A 20575-nucleotide genomic window follows, 5' to 3' on the forward strand; every position below is an offset into this window, starting at 1 on the left:
AAATTTTTTTAGCTCTCTTTGTTAACTGTCAGGAGTCTTTCATGGGGCCAGGTGGGCAAAAAATGGCAAATTATTTATCCACTTCCTCAAACTCAGTTCATGTACCTGAAAGTGTATGTGTGAGAGAGCTCCATCTTACATACTAAACGCCTGTGCATGTGGGGGCTTCCCCATTTAATTTGAGGTCAGGAGCATCTACATGGTTGCCCTTCTATTCATAATGAATAGGAAAGACTTCTTGTTTCAAGATACACACAGGCTTCCATATTCACCTCAATAACAGGAGAATTATATACATGTCAGTGATTTCGATCACAGCCTAGCCAAGCCATTTCTAAGTTTTTATACCTACTTTATGGCTTACAAGGCAACAAAATGTTTTAATAGCTATTTTATATGTAGTAGCCATAAATAATCTCGGTAGAATAATAGCTTTTAAAAAAAAATTAGCCATCTGCACCAAAGAGTGTATGTGTTGCCAAGCAGAGACTCCATTTCTAATTGATGCTATTGCTATATAGGACTATGAACCAGACTACCAGTTTTTACAGAAGATTATTTTGATTGATGCAATTGTTATTGTTGTCTATCATAATTATTTGATATTGATTTGATATAATCTTATTTGTGAGTGGCCATGAGGAAGGACCCTGTAAATTTACAAAGGAGATAAAATGAACCAATAATATTGTTACTGTTTTAATTGGCTGTTGTTGTTGTTACTCATAAAGCAGAGGCATGGTGCATCTGTAACCTATATGCAAAGGGATTTTGAAATGTTATGAAGAACTGATAGGCCACATACTTAAAAAAACACAGCAATGAATTTAACCAACTGGCACTTCAATTTGAACAATATGCATTAAGCTATAAGAATTTCCATCACCTCAAATTAGCTTCTCCTTTACGGGCTCTTAGTTTATTCAGATGAAGAATACCAGATGCATATTTCCAACAATCAGCAACACTGCTGCCAAAGTGTCTCTGGACTCTGGTGCTTCTCAAATGTCCTGTAGCCTTTCTGCTGTCACATTCCACTTGGGTGCAAATAGTTCTACCCTCCCCGAAGGCCCGACGTCACCAACTGCAAGTGGATTTAGGATGCTCAGCACATGTCTGTCAGGACCTTCGTTTTATTTTATATGTGCTTTTTTAACAAGAAGAGAGTTGGTTGGGGTTTTTTTAATCATGCCTACTCTGGTTATATCTCTAACTTTTGGAACTTGCTGCCATGACTGAGGGAACTGAGGTGAAGAAGCTTCTGAAAATGTTATTTTCATATTGCATCTGTGTATCTAGGTAAACTGGCATAATGACTACCTCCAGCAAAAAACCTTCATCAGTGGTCAACTCTTTGGCCAAAATATTTGATCCTAATTCTTTACAAAACCAACGGCTGTCTGCAGAAGAAAACTTACCTGCTCCCCATTCCTCAGACAAAAACCTTAGCTTTCCTGAAAATGTGAGTGGGTTGGATATGAAGTTCGCTTCCTTGGGTCAGAAAATAGACAAGATACTGAATGTGCAAGATGGTGTTCTTCAGAAGTTGGAATGTGTTTCTCAGGAAATATTCTGCATGGAAAAGGAGATTGAGAAGTTGAAGGGGAAAAGAAGAGGCTCTGGACCATCCATTATAACATCTGAAAGTCCAAGCAATTTTGATGTCAAGATGTTGTGTGTAGAAATTAACAATAAACTGGCAGATATGAGCAAGAACACTGAACAGCAAGCAAAAAAGTTAGATGGGCTAGAACAAGTAGTGCTGGGGGTACAGCAGGTTGTTGGCTGTTTGGTAGAAAAATTGAAGACGTCTAAAATCAACGGTTTACTCCGTAGAGATGAAATTCCTCGTAAGCTCCTTAGAGTAGGTGGCTACTTGAGAAAAGATAAATCAAGTAATCTTTTTAGGATGCAGACATTTTCAGACAAAAAGGATGCATTGTTCAGCAAAAGAAAAGAAAAGGTAAGCCCACAGTTACTATTAAAAGCCTATCATTTTTTCCTCTGCTTTGTGCTTAGTAGAAGTTATTTTGTTGTTAACTGTAGCAAATCGTTTAACTTTCACTTAAAATTTATTCTGTTGAATTAGAAGTAATACAGGCTGTGATGGACCTGTATTTAAACAAAAACAAAAAGTTTTAAAAAGAAAAAAAATGCAGGTAACATTTCATGAAAAACTGCCGCCTGCTGTTGATAAATGCTGAGTTCTTTTTAATGCCAAATTAAAACCATAGAAACTAAAATTAGGAAACAAAACCTGTTCCTACTTTCCTCGGTGCCAAAATTCTTATAAACACTAATACTGGTTTGTGATTACCTGAATATTTGTTTTTTTTAAAAAGAAGAATAAGATATCAAAATATTTTTAAAAAATCACTTTAGGTCTTTGATCACAAGAACTAGCACATTTCATTTAAGTTTGTGATTTTCTAAATTCCCTTTTTTGTTTTCAGTATGTTCAAATGAAATTATTTTGTAAAATATGGAAGGAACACTGTGCATTCAACAAGAGAGTTCAATGCAGACATAAGTATAGATTAGTTAGTGATGGGTGGATCTCCTTGAACTTCACTTTTAAATTAATAATGCAATTGAAAGGAACATTCCAGAACCTGAAGGCTTCTCTGATGTTTTTGGACAGTTATGGGAGGGAAAAATAGTAACACATTTATCGCTAATATTAACTGAAAGGAAATTGCTTGAATTGAGAAATAATCACCATAATAATACTTGGCATTTATGTAGCTCATCTGAAATGTTGAACGTGCTTTCCAAAGTTCAAGATGCTTTACATTCATTATTGCAGTAATCCTTACAGCAGACACTAGTACTATCATGTTCATACTACATAGGAGGCCACGGCTTGCCAAAGTTAGCTTGTAGCTAATATGAGATTGAATGAGGGACTTCACGTCTCCCACTGGCAGCCACTACTCTATGCCCCCATTGTTGTTGAAAGTGACATTAATTTAAAATTTCTCACTATCAAGGTCCTTTTCACAATCATTATCCTTAACCAGTCTAACTTCCTTGTTAGATAAAACATGCTGGAGTAAACATGTGTAATTCAATAAAGGCCACAGGAGTCTAGAGGGTAACAGCAGGACAAGATCTTGTGTTGCAATATGATTCCTTTCAGAAATCCATGCCAAGGATTCCCCATATAAGATAGATAACCCTGCAAGCACTACTTTAAAATAGTGACAACCAAATGGCAACATAATGTGCTGTGTAAAAGAATGACACTATGGAAAGTTACAAACTGAGGATATTAAGGTGGATCTATCTCCTTATTCATGTTTTTTAAAGGTGCCAGTACTTCCCTGCCAGCTTCCAGCTGACCATGGGATCTTCCCTACCCTGGTCTGTCTGCCACCCAAGATGCCCTCAACTTTTATTTTGAGGTCAGGATCTACCAGGAGTCCATCCTTTCTGAGCCCTTCATCACATGAAATCATGAAGCTGCCTTACACTGAAGCAGACCATTGATTCATCAAGGTTAGATAATACTATCTACAGTATACTAATGTATAGTATATTATCTATAGTATATTATACTATACATTATACTATACTATAATAGTATCTACTCAGACCAGCAGCAGCTTGACAGGGTCTCAGACATCTACATGCTGCTGATTAAAGAAATACATGCATAAACATCTCTGGCTGTCTATTTATTTGCAGAAAATCACAAATGCCTTTTCACTATCAGTTCACCTGCTATACGAGGAAAATTAGCTATTAAAAAAAACATGAAAAGAGTTCTGCCAGATGAGACCAATGAAGGTCTATCTAGCCAGCATCCTATCCCCACACAGTGGCCAGCTGGTTGCCCTGGGGACCAGACAAACAAAGGATAGTGGTCAAGGTCTTCCTTCCCCTGCTGCTGCCTCCCAACACTGGGATTCAGAGGTTTGCTGAATGGGGAGCTTGTGCATGCCAGTGATTCTTAGCTGTGTGGCCAGCTCTTGACTGTGGAGGTCCTGGACTGGGGATCTTCTCCCCACCACCACCTTGGCACCTGAAGACTCCTCTCCCTACTTCCTCATGCAATGCACAGAGAGCCTGTGGTACTCCATTCCACAGGACATGACAGCAGCTTCAAAAGAGGCTGAAGAGAATCTCCCCAGAGAAGCAGCCTGTCAGGACTCCACAGCATCACCTGGCTCAAGAGCTGCAGCAGCTGCTTGAGGGCATCTGAGGAAGCTTTTCAAGAGGCTGTCAGGTGAGAGGCACCCCTTTATCCTTGGGGGAACCCTGCAGGCCTCTTCTGTTTTTGGGGTGGTGGTAAGATCAGGACAATGGGACACGTGTTGATGCTCATGAGGACACTGCAGCACCACCAATCCTTCTGTGGGCAGTGACAGTGGTGTCTGCATCTTCTCATATACACCCATCCTCACATTGCATTCATTAATGTCAGCAGGTGTAATGGAAAGACTATATTGGCTGCTGTGGGCAGGTGCAGCAGTGCAGAGGCTCTGTTGCCAGCCTCTGGACTGTGGTCTCAACCCCCCCCTCCCCTGCCAACCAAAAAAGTGCCAGTATTCCATACAGGTGCATACCAGCACAAGAAAGTTCTGCCCCTTATGCAAATAAATGCCAAATTTAGGACACAACAGAAATACTTCCTCTGCTGCCACTGAGTAGGTTTTTGATGAAGTATCCTTACCTCATTCCTTATGCTTTTGTATGGTAGACCAGTTGGCATGAATAAAAACACCAACTCACAACATACAATTGGTTGGCCCAGGCAGTTATTTTGCTCCATCTCATCCAGTTCCGTCCCTACTACAGCCCCCACCCATATGTCTTTTATCCATGCAGGTCCTATGATGCCCAGCACAGGCTTTTTGGTGGCCAAGGAGGACACTCTCCTCTCTTTTTCATGGCAGAACATCTTGTTGGCTCCAACCTCATGTTTTGTACCTTGCAAAACACAGCAAACATTCGTTCGTTCGTTTATTCGTTCATTTGTTTGTTTGTTCATTCATACATTCATTTTAACCCCATATTTCCTCATGGGTTCAAGGCTGTTTACAACAAGAGATTAAAAACATTTACAGTTAAAATAAGAATAAAATAACTCCCAAATCTTTCCTCCCACCCCTTTAAATGATGCCAGTCATTCAAACCCTCTCAAAGGCTCTGGCAAACAGATATGCCTTGCAGCGCCTCCTAAAAATCTCCAAGGTGGGAGCTCCCTTCACCTCTTCTGGGAGCCCATTCCACAGAACGGGCCACAAGGGGAAAAGCCTGATCTCCGGTCAATGCCAGACGGGCTACCGCAAGAGCTGGGATTACCAACAGATGACTGCCTGAAGACTGTAATTGATGTACAGGGACATATAGAATGAGATGGTCCTTCAAATATTGATATAAACCCCACATATGCACACTATATGTTAATATATCTTAACAGAGTCCAGGGTCAGTCTAACTATCCTTAAAAACTCATTGCCTCATCTGGTAAACCACAGCTGGATTTACTAAACATGCATCTGTATGATGTTAAGTAAAACCAGGCTGTAACTCAAGTTCTTTTCAACAAGGGCTGAACTGAACTCCCTGTAATACCTTACAGCTGGGCTGCCTGTTTCTTTTGCTGGGACTGCCTGTCATGTTAGACCTGGTATTTACTGTTGTTCTGAGTACAATTGGGCAATTAGAATCTCATCATCCATTCCACTGGGAGGAAAAACAGTGGTTTTCTGAGAGAACTACTGAAAATGACGAGACCTGCTCCAAACTGAATTGTACTTAGAAACATGTAATACATTGCTGCTTCTTATTCCATGTATGCTCTTTTGAGACACAAAAAATCCTCCATGCTGATTTCTTTTTCGAGGCTGGGAAAATGCAATGCATATAATTGCTGGAACTTTCATTGCTTCTCACAGTTTGATGGGAACTCACTTTCCAGGAGCGGGGGGTGGAGATGGGGATTAATAGAATAATTTTTCAACTTTTCTCTGATTAATTTGGCTGGAAGTGATCTCAGATAATGTAAGGTACTACTGTAGTAGCGGCAGTAGGAGAGAGATAACTGGTATGATTTGTAGCTTCTTAAAAAAGAGTTGCTTCCAGAGTATGTAAGGAGCTGCAGCAACCCCAGCTTACTGATGAGAGTATCTGTATGCCTTCTTGTGAACAACTCATGAGTAATGACCTGCAGGGAATTAAAGGTCAGGCAAAGGAAAAAGGAAGTGGATGAGGCTAGGAAGATATAGATAAGAGGCAAAGGAAGACCATGGAGAGTGCTGAAGAAGTGCAGATAGTCTCCCTTCGCTGCACTGAGAGTAGAAGAACCCATAGCTAGCCCCCCCATTCCTCTATTGGCTGTTAGTTTTAATATACTTAATTATATCCTACAGTATATTTTTGCAGTAAATGTTCAGATTGTTGAAATTGTGCTTGGCTAATGTGCAGAGGGTAAGAGAAAAGGGGAAAAATGGAAAAGGATAGGAAGAGAGAGGGAGTGGGGAAGCAGGAGGGAGAAGGTTTACTGTGATACCTGTGATTATTGTTGGGTTCCTAAGGGGAGGGTTTATTTTTTTCATTTGTAGATAGAGTTACAACCACCTGTAATTTATTTTGCTCTCATTTTGACAACTTGGCAAATTGTACTGTATTGCCATTGCCATTGCTGTCTCGATGCTTTTATTATGCCAATAAAGGTTACTGGAACTGGAACTGGAAATTGTGCTTTTTGCTGATAGATACAGGAAGCGCTGGCCAAAATTCGTTTGGGAATACTTTGTATCTGCATGTTCAAGTTTGATGATTGCTGCAGAAAATGTACTTAGGTGTATGAATCAGCCATCATGAATTATAAGCAAAGCTTTTGTATCTCCTAGGGTCACTTTCATCACAATGATCTAATTTTGAACTCTGAGCTGCAGATTTGTAAAAGTGGTATAACCAACCTTTAGTATCATTATTTTCATCCAGGAAACTCAGTTAATCCTAAACATACACAAATCATTGTTCACTTAAAAAGACTGCTTAGAAATCAGAATCAAGTGTACCTGGAATTGTTCCAAACACTATTCATGTTGCATGTATTGCTTTTTTGTTTTGCCTTCTGCTACTCTTGTCTTGTGGTATGGAACTGCAGAACTATAATAACAAACGTTTATAGTACTGAAGCAGATTAAAATCTGTTCAGAGAATATCAGGCTATTAAGCAGAAAATTGGAAATGCCTTAAAAGATTCCATGAAAATCATGGTACTTGAATCCGCCTTCCTCTACTATCTCAGGTGGTGTTTCCTGATCTTGGTTACTATCAATGTATGCAGCAAAATTAGGGCTGCCAATCCCCTGCCTGGGATGGGGGATCCCCTGTTCCCACCTCCTCCCCCTGACCCCACTTACCTGGCCAGTGGGGAGAATGCCCCCTGGAGCACCCCCCTGGTGGTGCGGTGCACCCCTGAGTGGCACAGTGCACCCCTGCACCCCGGCGCACTGCGCCCCCATGCCCCACCAAGGCGCACCCCCACACCCTGCAACTGGCCCTTTGGGGGCTGAATCGGGCCCACGGGGGCGATTCAGCCATTTGGCAAGCGTGGGAGTGCACACCGAGCCACCCTTTGACCCACATGATGACATCTCTTCCCAGAAGTGACATCATCACGCACACCGAGAAGAGACACCGAAGAGCACAGAGGGTGAGTGCCCGGTTCCCAGTCCCCCGCTGTGGGACTCAAGGGACCTGGCAACCCTAAGCAAAACAAATGGAATTTCACTGTATGAGTATAGCCAAAAGTCACCAAAAACAGAAACAAACTTGAAAGAGAAATGCTGAAATTCTTCAGCACTTAGAATTTTTATTCAGTTTTTTTTCTGTTTTCAAAAAAGATAAAATCAATGTATTGACACTTTCGTACAGTTGCATGTGGCTTGGTGCCAAGAAAGCATGCATGCGCAAAGACGATATATTGGCTCTTATATATCAAAACTCATGATGTTAGTTTGGCTGGGAATGACACACTGAAGTACTTGGTATCATCACCTAGATCAGGTAACTCAACCACAACTATTAATGGGATTGACACAGAAGTGAGATATCTGATCCTAATAAATCATGGAGAACATTTTTAGGCAGCCCCAGTATAAACACTCATGTGCAGGCAATGTAGTATTTGCAAATTCAAATTTCTATATATTATGACTTGTTAAGTGCAATTGAACTGAAGCCACTGAACAGTTCAATTTGGCACCTGATTCAACCTGATGGGATGATAAAGAGGCAAAAGCCTGAAGCAGCTTCATGAAAACGATCATTATAGAGCTTCTGGCAGTCGCAAGAAAATCAAAGGGTTTTATTAGGTGAATATAAAAAAACGAAAGTTGGATATTGGAAATGCTGCCAGGTTAATCCTAGTGGTGCATAAAGAAGGAATTCAATTACTCTTTTTTTATCAACAAGGAGTCAGGTGTTCATAAAATGACTAAGTTAATTTTGGACTGAATTTCAAATTGCAACTAAAAATATGGTATTTATGTCTAATGACGCCTTAATGTCTAATTCCTACTTTCTTCTGCACATATTCCTTCAAATAATCTCATCCAAGCATCAGGTCAGAACGTGGCAGTTGGAAAAGGAAATTGTGTGAGCAGAATTAAAGGCAATGCTTTGGCTTCTCAGAGAGCACATTGCCCTAGCAAGAATTTAGGCAAATATTATGTTCTGGAAGGAACAGCCAGAGACCTCGAAGAAAGAAGACCCTGTTCAGTACGGTGCAGCACTCTTTCCCCTTTGAATACAACCTGCTCCAAAGCTGCCAGACCTGGCAGACCTGGATACTTGAGAGAAAGTGGTAGTTAGAAGAAATACGGTTGGACTAAGGCCTAGTTCTCACAACAGCAGAAGAGGTGGTAAACTTGTGTCAGGGCTGTACAACTTCAGGCTGCAGGAGAGAGTCACATATTGAATATTCCTCCGTTAAAAAAAAAGATATTAAGAAGGAGTTTTCTAGTCTAGCCTTCTTCTTGGCATGCTAGTTTTTTAATGTCAGACTGCTTTTGTAAGCCAATATTCTATTATGTGAATACCCCTGCAGGAAACATTCTACCTTTCTTCTCCTGTATGTGAGAACAAAGCCCAAGTTACACAGTCAAACACATAGAATGTAAAATCTACAATATGAAACAAAGCTCATTCTTTTCAAGCAAATGACAAACTTCAGGTTAGTCATAATATTATGGACAAAAGCTCTAGATCTTTAAAAAAAGATACAGATCTAGTATTAGATAGGAACGATCTGTCTTCCCACTGGTTTGAAATGAAAATCACCAAATCAATATGTGCCAAAGCTACTGGGGTACTGATAATTGCAAATGCAGGCCTCTGTTAGTAATATTTATAATAAGGTTTCCATACCAGTACTTACATTTTCAGTATCAATAGGATGGCATATGGAGCAGTGCATAGAGAGGCACAGGTTTCATCTAAAAAAGTTGTCCATGAAACTTGCTTGCTTGTAGGCAATCATATGACCTGAACTAAATGGGTTTTCTTCGTTGTTTGTCCATTTTTATTCATGCTTCCAAAGTGATTCACCATATTAAAATAACATCATAAAAAGTTCTAAATCTAAAAAATTAGAACTAAGCTATTATTGACAATAAAACAACAAAGCAAAATAGGATAGCAAAAGAAAATCTATAAAGATGACAGAGAAGAGAACAAATGAGCACCATGCTGGAAATAATTCCAAAGTTCCTGGAGCCAATGTGAAGAAAACCCTGCTTCTTGCAGTGGCAAATCTAGCATCCACATGAAGTGATATTTTCTGCAAGATTTTATTGACTAATCATAAAACCTGGGGAGGAACATATGGAAAAAGATGCTCTCAGATCTTCAGGACCCGGACCATTTAGGGCACAACTTGTTTTCTTTGTTAACTGCTTTAATCTCTTCCATGGGTTGTTGTTGGAGAGCCAGTTTGCTGTAGTGGTTAAGAGCGGCAGGACTCTAATATGGAGAACTAGGTTTGATTTCCCACTCCTCTGCTTGAAGCCAGCTGGGTGACTTTGGGTCAGTCACAGCTTCTTGGAGCTGTCTTAGCTCACCCACCTCACAGGGTGATTGTCATGAGGATAATGATAACACACTTCGTAAACTGCTCTGAGCAGGCATTAAGTTGTCCTGAAGGGCAGTATATAAATCAAATGTTAGTTATTATTATTTGCTTACATGCTGAAATTATTGAGATGTGGGGAAATGCATCATGTTTCTGACAGGGTTCCATCGTCATATGAAAAGACATGATGAAATCTGTAAAAAAAAGAATTAAAATAGCGTTTTGCCCTCGCTCAATTGCAGTCTCTTTGGAATACTGAAAGCACTTAACAAATATACAATAGTTAAATAAATAGCTATTAACTGATTCAAGAATTTCCACATGCTGTGTTCTTTTAAAGAAGATGCCATAATAGTTAAATAAAGCCTAATGTTCGCTATGCTTACTTGGAAGTAGATCCCTATCCATTAGAATGATGTTTTCTTGAAATAATGCATGTTTATGAAATTCAGCTTTGTAAATTAGTGAATTAGTCCCACATATGTTTACTCAGGAGTCACTGAGTTCAAGGTTACATGTGCATAGGTCTGTAGCACCGGTGACTGGTAGTTTCATCTAATCTTTTAAGTTTATTCTTTTAATTTATTTATTCACATGTGAAATAGAATGCTGGATTCTTCTGTCTCAGATTCATATCTTTACCATTTTACATGCAGTCCTCTAGATGTCACTCTAACATTGCAGACTACAGAAAAAAGTAGCACTAGGCTTGGCTTGCCATATACAAAGATCCCTGATAAATGTGTCATCAGCCAATGATAGTAAATTATACTTGTTCAGCTTTAGTGCTCTTTTTAATGCTTCTCTATCAACAGCATTTATCTACTTGAAATCTGAAAGTAGGGCTCAAATATTTAGCTGATTAGAAATGTCTACAATTTCCAAATTTCCTTCACTCCCAGTCATTAGTTGAATTGCTGACATGTGCAGAATGTTCATAAATATTCTAATTGCTGATGAGTGTGTGAATGTTTGAATGCTTGTGTCACAAACCCACGTCCAACACCAGCTTGGGCTTCAACTTTCTTTCTTGTCCCACCCTTATGGAATATTAAACATCGTTACCCAGCCAAGTCTTAGTAGGGGACAGATCAGGGGTTTGCACTTCCCTTTAGAAGAAACTGGCACACAAGGCTTAGAGAGGCTCAAAATGTAACTAGGTAAAGTCAGAAGGCAGGTAGGCAGGGGTTTGAACTTAAGTAACAGAAAGGTTTTTGTACAGCAACTTCACTGGTGTGAGGCACAAAACACTTGGTTTCTTTGAGAGGTTGGCACTGCTTCACAAATGTTTCACTTTTTACACACAAACCCAGCACGACTTTCCCTCCTCTCCAGACCTTAGGGTGCTCCACTGAGTCAAACCCTTTCTAGATTCTGGGCAGGCGTTATAGTTATGAGCTATAACCCTTTTCCTGGTGCTGAAGGGGAGGCTCCTTTCTACCCACTTCCTTGGCCCAATATAATTCCCAGATCTCTCAAGTTTAAGCAGGAGTTAGTGCTGGTTTCCCCCCCCCCCACTTTAGTCCAAAGACTAAAAGTGCTTCACAAATATTACTTCCTATCACAGAGGATTCTCTGGCTGACCATCTCTGGGCCGATTCCAGATGGGCACAAATAGAGCGAGTGCTTTCGCTTTTTCAGCGACCTCACTCGTAAAAACCCGCAATTTCCCGTCCCGGCTTACCTGCGGTCCATGGCACTCAGTTGCGCTCTATAAGCGGACGGTGTGAACACGGTATTGCAGGTTTGCACACTTCTGGACTCTTCGTCGCCGCGGAGAGGCCCTCCCCTTTTCCTGCTTCCTTTGCCGGCCGGCCGGCAACAATATTCCCTTAATCAAAAGATCAATGAGAGTTTCATACATTTGAAAGTCAGATCTGGTCGCAGATCTCTAATACTTTCCACTTGAGAAGTAAAGACTTTTTGTAGCAACTAGTTCTTCAAATTTTCTATACAAAAAAATGTCTGGTGTTTAGTGGTGTTGATTTTATAGTGCTTGTATATTGCCCTAACTCTTATGGGGGGAGGGGGCAGTTATTAAAATGTACATCGTATTCAGTTCAATTTCAGCTTTGTTTAATTTCTTGTAAGCATTTGTCATCGCAAAATAATACCATACCAGTTATAATATAAAAGTTAACACATGGGGGAAAGTTTGCAGCCAGTGGATAAAATTATAAAAACACTTTCCAGTGAAGTAGTTTCTTTGACAATATTTTATACATCAAATCTACTTCTGATTTCGTGCTGTTTGAACAAAACAGCAAGTTTACATGCCACATTTGTTCAAATAACAAAGGAAACAGATTTTTCACAGACCTCCATAGTAGACATTCCAGTGGAATTTCAGACACAAACTTTGGTTTTGATGAGACACACAGTGAGCAATGAGATAATGAATAAGGTCCTCAAACACATTTAGACCACAAAGACAGACGACAGTTCGTGAGAGTCTTTGCATGCCTTCCCTTCAAAAAAGCAGATACTTTTTTTTTCTTTTGCAAGGGAATGCTAATGAATGCTTTCCTTAAAGGAGCATGGGCAGTTCAAATAGATATGTAAGTGTTGCATAATTTCCGAATTCAGATATTGGTGACTGAAGTAGAAATGAAATAAAAATGCTGTTATTGTTGGATTTTAATTGGAGAAAATCTGTGACTTTCTCACAGAAGAATATGCAAAGATAACAAGTAATTAAATCTGGATGAAGGGTTTAATGGGTTTTCTTGCTTTCCCCTATAGGAAAAGTCATATTTAACTACAAAGGGAACAAAATCTATGAAAAAGAAGAAACCGCCTGATTCCTCAGGTTAGAATTTTTGTTTTTTGCTTAATCTAGAGTCAAAGCAGTAAATGCAGCTTTCTCTGCCTTGGAATCTTGATCATGGACACCTGTGCCAAGGTTACACCTCTGTGTGTATTGTCAGCCGACTCTCATGCCAGCATTATTGAACCTTATTCCTATAATTAGATCAGCCAGGTTACTTATCAATTAAAAGATGGTACAACATTTAAATAGAGGCAGAGTTGTATTTTACCCAGTTGCTGTCACCTATATGTGATTTCTGACTTTCAGAGGGCTTGTTTTTCTCATTGCAAAGAAAGCCTTATATTAGCTTTGTCATTGGGGTAAAACAAAGTTAAGAAGAAATCTACTGGTGCTGAAATCACCACTATATTTTAGTTCTTGGGAGCCTGGCGTGGAAATAGGGCTGAAATTCAGAAAGGGTCTTTCTAATTTTTAAAATTTCAATGAGCAAGAGAGTGCAGAAGTTGTTTATGTTAATTTTGATACAAATGACTGCTTTCTGGAAGAGGCTTTCCAAGTCCTATGATTTTCATGAATTTAATCTAGGTAACATAGCACTTGATCAGGATTTTACCTGGAAAGATGAAGAAAGAAGACCCTCTTTATAGGTTCCTTTGCTATTGGGCTGTGCTTAAAGCAATACTTATCACTCAAGGTCTAACAATACATGGCTAGGGACGAATGACTGCTGTTGACGCACATAGCGTCCCTCCTCTATCCAGTAATTTTTAAACTAGATTGTGATAGGACATCATCATACTTAACGTTTCACCACACTTCAGAAGCAGCTACCAATGAAGTGATGGAGGGATGCAGAAACAGTGAACACAATGATGCCATGTCACCCTTCTCATTGAATGTGGGAGAAGATGGAGTTGTTGTTATCACACATCTCATTTAACCCAATATTTAGCCCTTGAAGAATTAAATATTTGATTAACTAGATTTTATATTTCAGTGGTAAACATTTCGAGGCTTTTGTTAAGCATTTCGTGCCTTTTTATGGGAAGCGCGGGCGCCCGACTTACCGGGAGCCTGGTTTGCTGCCGGGAGGCGCGGGGGCAGGGCAGGCGCGGCGGCCGGTATGCTGGCTGACTCGGTCTCTGCCGGGCAGCCAGCATCCAATAGAATTTGAATTCCGGCCGGCCAATCAGCCGGCCGGGGGGGGCGGGGCCGGGCCAGCCGGCGGACCTCGGGGAGGCAGTCTTCCCTCTGGTCCGCCGGCTGGGTATTTATTTAGGGCCCGGCCCGGCCTCAGATCACTCGGCTCGGGCGGCGAATCCCACCCACCGCTCCCTTTCTTTCATTGCTTGTATGGTGTTCTTCTTTGTCACAACTTTTGGCGGTTGGTCATTGGATCGGATCTCTTTTGGGGGAATCAGGGCCTCCGCCCTGGTTCCTGTAAGGGGATTCCCATAAGGAATCTTGGGGGTGAGTCACAGAGGTGCATGCCCAGCTCGGGGGCTGCCAGGCGGACTCACCACCAGGCGACAGGGGAATCATGCAGGGGTGTACACCCAGATGATCTCCCCCTTAATGCCGCTCCTTGGGTGCCCCCCCTCAGCTGGGGCCTGAGGGGGGAGGGTTCATCGGCTGGCAGGCGGGCCAGCCGATGCTTGGGGATCCGATCCATATGACTGACTTCGCTCCTTACCTGCTGTTCGCAATAAAGTTGTGGCCTATTTTCACCCAGCCAGTGTGTGGTCTCAGTTTGTCGCCAGCGCTTCCCATCCTCCGCGCCATCAGCCTAGGCTGCAAAGGCAATAGCTTTCAAAAGGAGGATACAAGCACCTGATCTATAAACAGGTGAAATTATATTGGACATGTGAGTCATTCTTGTGTACAAGTATTTGGTGTTTTCTGTTTTGTTCCAGATGAATCTGATAAGACAGAGCCTTATACTCATACAGAAAAGGTCCATAAACTCAACAAGGAGAATACAAGCCACAGCTGGAAGAACGTTCTTCAGAAAACAGAAAAAAGCCAAGGAGAAGCGCATGCAATGGATGATGCTAGTAAAAAAGCAAGTGACCATGATATTAAGGGAGACTCTCTGGGATTTGTAATGAAACATGAGGTGCCTGAAGAAAATGAGAAGAAAGTAGAAGTAGAGATCAAAGGGAGAGATGCTGACAGTGCTGATGAGATGAAAGTACCAGAAACTACATCTTATAGTGAAGACACAGCAGAAGATCTTGAGGACCCATCAAAAACTGAGGGTCAGCTTGTCAAGTACGTTGTAAACATTCTTAGGGTATCATGCAGTACTTATTGCCCTGTAGTGATTTTTGTATACATTCATAGAGGACAGATGGATATGAAGATCTCGGACAATTGATTCAGGACAAGTAACAGGAAATATTTCTTAATTCAATGAATAATTAAGTTCTTTGTCTCTTGATAATGCTTTAGGCAGGGTTATGATGATGACTCATGACTCCAGGTCCCAGCACTCACAGGTGGACTGTAATGCTCAGTTTCTGAGCTGGGAGAGGTGGCTCTGGGAAATCTGTGGAAATCACAGCCCCCCCCCCCACTTCCATGAGCAGAAGTGCCTTTCCTCATGCAAGGGGGCCCTTTGGATCTGACCCAGTTTCTGAATCCACACATTGAATTCTTGTAAAAGGATGGCTGATGGTACTGTAACCATATTAGTGAGTAGAATATTACTGTGTATGTTTTATATACCCACCAATTTTAGCTACACATTTGTTGTGTCCATTAAAGTTATATATAGATTATTTATTTAAACATGTATCCTTGCCAAACTCAATGGCTTATCATGGGTAACATTTTTAAGACATTGATTTAAATAACGTTCAGCTAAAACATAGAAATGATAAAAGGCTCTCCAGTGCATATTATACTTCTTCTGTGTCCCTTGGCTAGACATGAATGGGTACCATGATAATTCCTAACACAGTATAATGGATACTTGTTCAATGGTCCAAAATGATCTTATCTATTTACTCATTGATTTCATTTATACCCTACCTTTCTCCCCAATGGGGACTCAAAGTGGCTTACATCATTCTCATCTCCTCCATTTTATCTTCATAACAGCCCTGTGAGAGTGTGTGACTGGCCCCAGGTCACCCAGTGAGTTCCTGTGGCAGAGATATGGTTGTTTGCTGTCTCATCTTTTTAAAGTCTCTAACAGCACAGTCCTAAACAGAGTTACATCATTTTAAACTCATTGACTTCAACTTTCTGCTTAGGTGCACTGTAAAACTAATCCATAGCCTGTTGGGAAGTTCTCTTGTACAAGCCCTATTGAAATGAATAGTAGCTATTCAAAGGTACCACAGCACAGCTTTCACGAAGAGGATTTCTTGGCCCCACTGTTCAAAGGTACCACAGCAGAACTTTTGCAAAGAGGGCTTCTTGGTGGATTGTGGTCAGAGTCATTCAGAATCTCCTGTTGCATCATTATAAACAAGGGAAACATCTCTGAATATTCTGACATTTTACAGAGGTCATTGGTTAAAAAAACCCAACAACTTATCTCAATCCACAAAGTAATTCAGTAAAAATAAAATGATCTTATGGAATGGGCAGAATGCTTTACTACCATTATAGAATGTTTTGGTTGGAATCAGAATATTTCCAGTCCACTCCAGGCAAATTGCAGAGAGGATTGTGGAAGGTAGAATGGATTCTACAGTACACTCTACACATGTGTAAGCAGAGTTTCAACAAGTCAAAAGGGCTTGCAATGTAGTGAAGAAGAAGAAAGTGAACTGTTGCTGTGCTAGAGGCTTTCACCCATTTTCAGAATGAGCTTGGAACCCATAATGTAAAAGGTCCTGGATCTATTCTGAAAATGATTCTGCCCCAGCCAATGCATATGGGTTTCAGTTACCGGTTAGGATGGGACCAGCTAGCAACATCCCAGCTTGGATGATTACTACTACCACTTTACTAAATTTTAATATTAATTTCTGGAAGTTTGAGGTTATGAAGTGCTTTTCATGGATTATGCATTCTCACAGCAGAGCCCATGAAGTTAATAATTACCTCATTTCACTGATGAAAGGACTAATGCTTAGAGTTAACTTTCTCCATGCCACACGTGCCGAACTAGGCTGTCAGAAAGTGGACAGGTTTTTTTAAAGCTATTCTTGTCACTATTGTTAATTCAGTACTAGGGTGGGGCTCTTGATTTTTTTTTTGCATATTTGTCTCCTCTGCTACTCCCCCATCTCCATCATAAAGATGTTTGCATAATCTATATTTTTTTCCTCTAGGCATATAGGCAGTGAAAAGTCGTCATCATCTTCATCTGTGAAGGAGGAGCAGAATGGCAGCAGTAAGCGCCGAGTGAATGATGAAGGGCTTACAAAAGATGACAATAAAAAAAGCAGGGTAGACACTGCCAGTGCCGGTGGTGGACACAGTTCAGAAGGCTGGGCTGAGCTGAATGACGCAGAGCTTGCATTAGAAAAAACGGAAAAATCTGATTCAGCTACTGATGAGAGCGAAAATAACCAAGAGCCTTCTATAGGAGACATTAATGTTACAATTGGTAAAAAAAATAGCGTTATAAAAAATTAACATCCAATCCAATCCAAACAAAATGAATCTTAAGTGTAACTGCATCCATAATTAGATTCAAGTTAATAGAGATACACAAAGCTTTTGGGGGGGGGACTTCATTAATTCATTTCTTCTGGAAAATGCTGTTTGAGAATGCACCTGTTGAAAGTTTTCTATAGAGACAGGGTTGAAGTCCTTTTGCAGATATTTTCTTATTTGTTTGTTTATTTAAAAATGTATTCGCTACATTTCTAGCTTGCAGGAAATCAAAGCTTTTTACAATTTAAGTAAAATAACAATAATAAAATGAATAAAAAGAAAGTTTAAAAAACATAGTTTAGGACTGCCAACAAACATAAATGCAAAATGTTAACTAAAAGCAGGCCTAAGTAAAAACATCTTCCGTTGCCTGCTGCAGATCAACAGTGAGGGGGTCAGGCACACCTCCATGGGGATGCTGTTCCATAATGGCGGGACTGCCACCAAAAAGACTCACTCATGCCCACCAGGGGAGCTTCTTTAGCTCATGGAACAGCCAGGAGGGCCTCTCCCTGTGATCTTATTTTCTGGACAGAAATTCCCAGGCTACTTACAGTTAGTGATTTTATGCCTTCTACAAAGATTCTGACCCAGGCTGGCCCAATCTTGTCAGATCTTAGAAGTTAAATAGTGTCACCTCTGGTTAGTATTTGGATGCGGGACCACCAAGGAAGCCTAGAGTCATTAAGCGGAAGCAATGACAAACCACCTCTGTTTGTCTCTTGCCTTGAAAACCCTATGGAGTCACCATAAGTCAGCTGAAAACTGATGACACTTTACACACACACAAATAGATTGCCTTTGCTTTAATATATAAAAGGAAAAATGTTTCACAATCCTGAAAAACTTTTATACTTACAATTGAGTTTAAGCAGTTATTTTTACTGGGAAAATCTCACCACAGGGCAATTTTTCTTTGTGTTTGTGCAATATGTATCTAGTTATTTGTTTTTACAGGTGATGAAATAAGAATACATTCATGGAAAAAAGCTCTGGGAATTTGCAACAGAAAATTTTCTAATGGTTTTATTTCTGTGCACAGGATATTTTTTTTAAAGTTCTCATTGAGTATGTTTGCTGCAAAACTTGCTCCAATATGGTCCCATGAGCTGGATCCAAGTTTCCTGATAAACCCAGGGGTCATTTCGTAGAAAAAGAGCTGGAGGAACTCATTAGCATAACTCATTAGCATATGCCACACCCCTTGCCATCACCAGATGTGTCATTAGCATAACTGATTTTCTTATGCCACACCCCCTGACATCACCTATACTGGATGTTTTGGACCCAATCCTGGCCATTCAGGGCTGAAATTGGCCCCAAAATGGCAAAATGGGGCTGAAAATGGCTGAAAAGGGGCCCAAAATGGTCAGGATTGAACCACTGCTGAGTGGGTGAGTGATCCACCACCTGTCAGAGGCCCAATCCGGGCCGTTTCGGCCCCAATCCAGGCTGAAACGGGCCCAAAATAGCCAAGAGTCAAGTGGGCAGGGCCACCTGACATGTGACCTCTTTGGGGAACTGCTGGAATTGTGTTCCTGCATTTTCCCCCTCAAAATGAGCCCTGGATAAACCCAATGAATAGGATCTTCTTTGAGCAAGCTCAGTGAATGGTGCTTTCTGAAGAAATTTTTCTAAGTTATCTCATGGATGTATGTTGTTTTGAAGAAGCTTCTGAAGTCCTCCCAGGAGCTTGCCTGTTTTTAATAACACCTTTAAAATTAAAAGTGGATTATGGGAGAGGGATAGAATCTTTGGCATATACCCAAATGAAAAAAAATACAGGTCAACTGAACATTTCTGCAATTAACTATTGAAATTCACTCGGGCCTTTCTGTTGGAGGGAATGTTTAATGTGTAATGCTGTAGTTTCCTGTGAAATAGTTCATAATTGGTTTATGGCAGTTTAGTGACTCACCATGTGACTGTAACAAGTTCTTTCTTCTGTCATTTGTAGATGATTGCCAGTCTCCTCCAGCCCCTTTTGATCATCGGATCGTCTCAGCAAAAAGGATAGGGATCAATAGCTTTTATCATGTGCACAAACGTGATATTTTGGGAGGGTAAGTATAATTAAAGTCATTGATAGCAGAATGAACCATTGTTTTAAATGACTAGAAAGTGAAACAAGCAACCTTGCAGGGAATGGCTTAGACTAGGGATGTGCAATCCAGGTTTGAAATTTGGCAAAAATACTGAATTTTACCTGATTCAGTAAAATTTGGTATTACCAAAGTTAAATATGCATTACCAAATAAATTCGGCAATATCAAATTTACCAAATTTATTCAGTAAAATTCGCTAAACTTAGGTAAGCATGGAAGCGCTGTTCCTTGCTCTTCCTTTGCTAAGGAACAGCAAAGAAACACTGTTTCCCGCCTTTTTTTACCAGATGGGAGCAGGGCCGTATTAACTCATGGCTGGGCCCCTAGGCTTTCAGGTATTTCAGGCCCCCTTTGGCACTTCAGTCCTTCACCCCACTACTTCTGACAGCCTGACCCTGGCACGATAGGTACCAGACCGCAATACGTAGCCCTATATCCATGTTGAGGGTCTCATGAATAATTCTATTTACATTTTTTAAAATATTCTTATTGCGCGAGTAGAACTCTTCAGGAAAGCACATTTTAGGGGTTTAATTGTTCAATACAGTAATATTTTGAAGTGAATAAATGTTTCATTATTAAAAATATACAGTTTATGGATAATTGTTTTAATGTAAGAGACAATTTGTTTCACTTCAATAAGGAAGCAGTTAATTATCTTATTACTAGAGGTTATGTAAGAGAATCAATTGATTGTAATTTATTTGGGGATGTTCCTCAGCAAACAAAATTGACGGGCCCCTAGTCCCTGCGGGACGACTAGGCTTCAGTCTAGTCAGCCTTATGAATAATACAGCCCTAGATGGGAGGGGGTAGAAGGGGGGAGGGTCAGCCAGAGGCAGAAGAGGGAAAGGGGAGGGGGAAAGGGGAGAATGAATTTGGTATTCCCCAAATTCTGAATTTTTTTTCCAGTTCAGTATTACTGAACTGAATCAACCAAATATTTTTCCTGTGCTTACCCCTAGTTTAGACAGAAGGAAAAACAGGGACATCTGT

The 20575-nt window shown here is 40.5% G+C and overlaps 1 protein-coding gene across 3 annotated transcripts in view; it reads left to right on the top strand.

Moving 5' to 3' along the window:
- Positions 1-20575, top strand: part of MYLK4 (myosin light chain kinase family member 4) — a 115080-nt gene that overhangs the window by 77123 nt on the left and 17382 nt on the right. Inside the window, exons 1-5 of one of the 3 annotated variants that reach the window (XM_054985182.1) lie at positions 1154-1963; positions 12833-12899; positions 14774-15131; positions 17147-17424; positions 19432-19537. In XM_054985182.1, the coding sequence (XP_054841157.1) occupies positions 1313-1963; positions 12833-12899; positions 14774-15131; positions 17147-17424; positions 19432-19537 (1460 nt within the window). In that variant the 5' untranslated portion in view covers positions 1154-1312. Of the gene's footprint in view, positions 1-1153; positions 1964-12832; positions 12900-14773; positions 15132-17146; positions 17425-19431; positions 19538-20575 lie in introns of those variants that run through there. The other 2 variants (XM_054985183.1, XM_054985185.1) reach the window with 2 other exon arrangements.

The sequence above is a fragment of the Eublepharis macularius genome, chromosome 7, assembly GCF_028583425.1.
Source record: "Eublepharis macularius isolate TG4126 chromosome 7, MPM_Emac_v1.0, whole genome shotgun sequence".
Classification (NCBI taxonomy): Eukaryota; Metazoa; Chordata; class Lepidosauria; order Squamata; family Eublepharidae; genus Eublepharis; species Eublepharis macularius.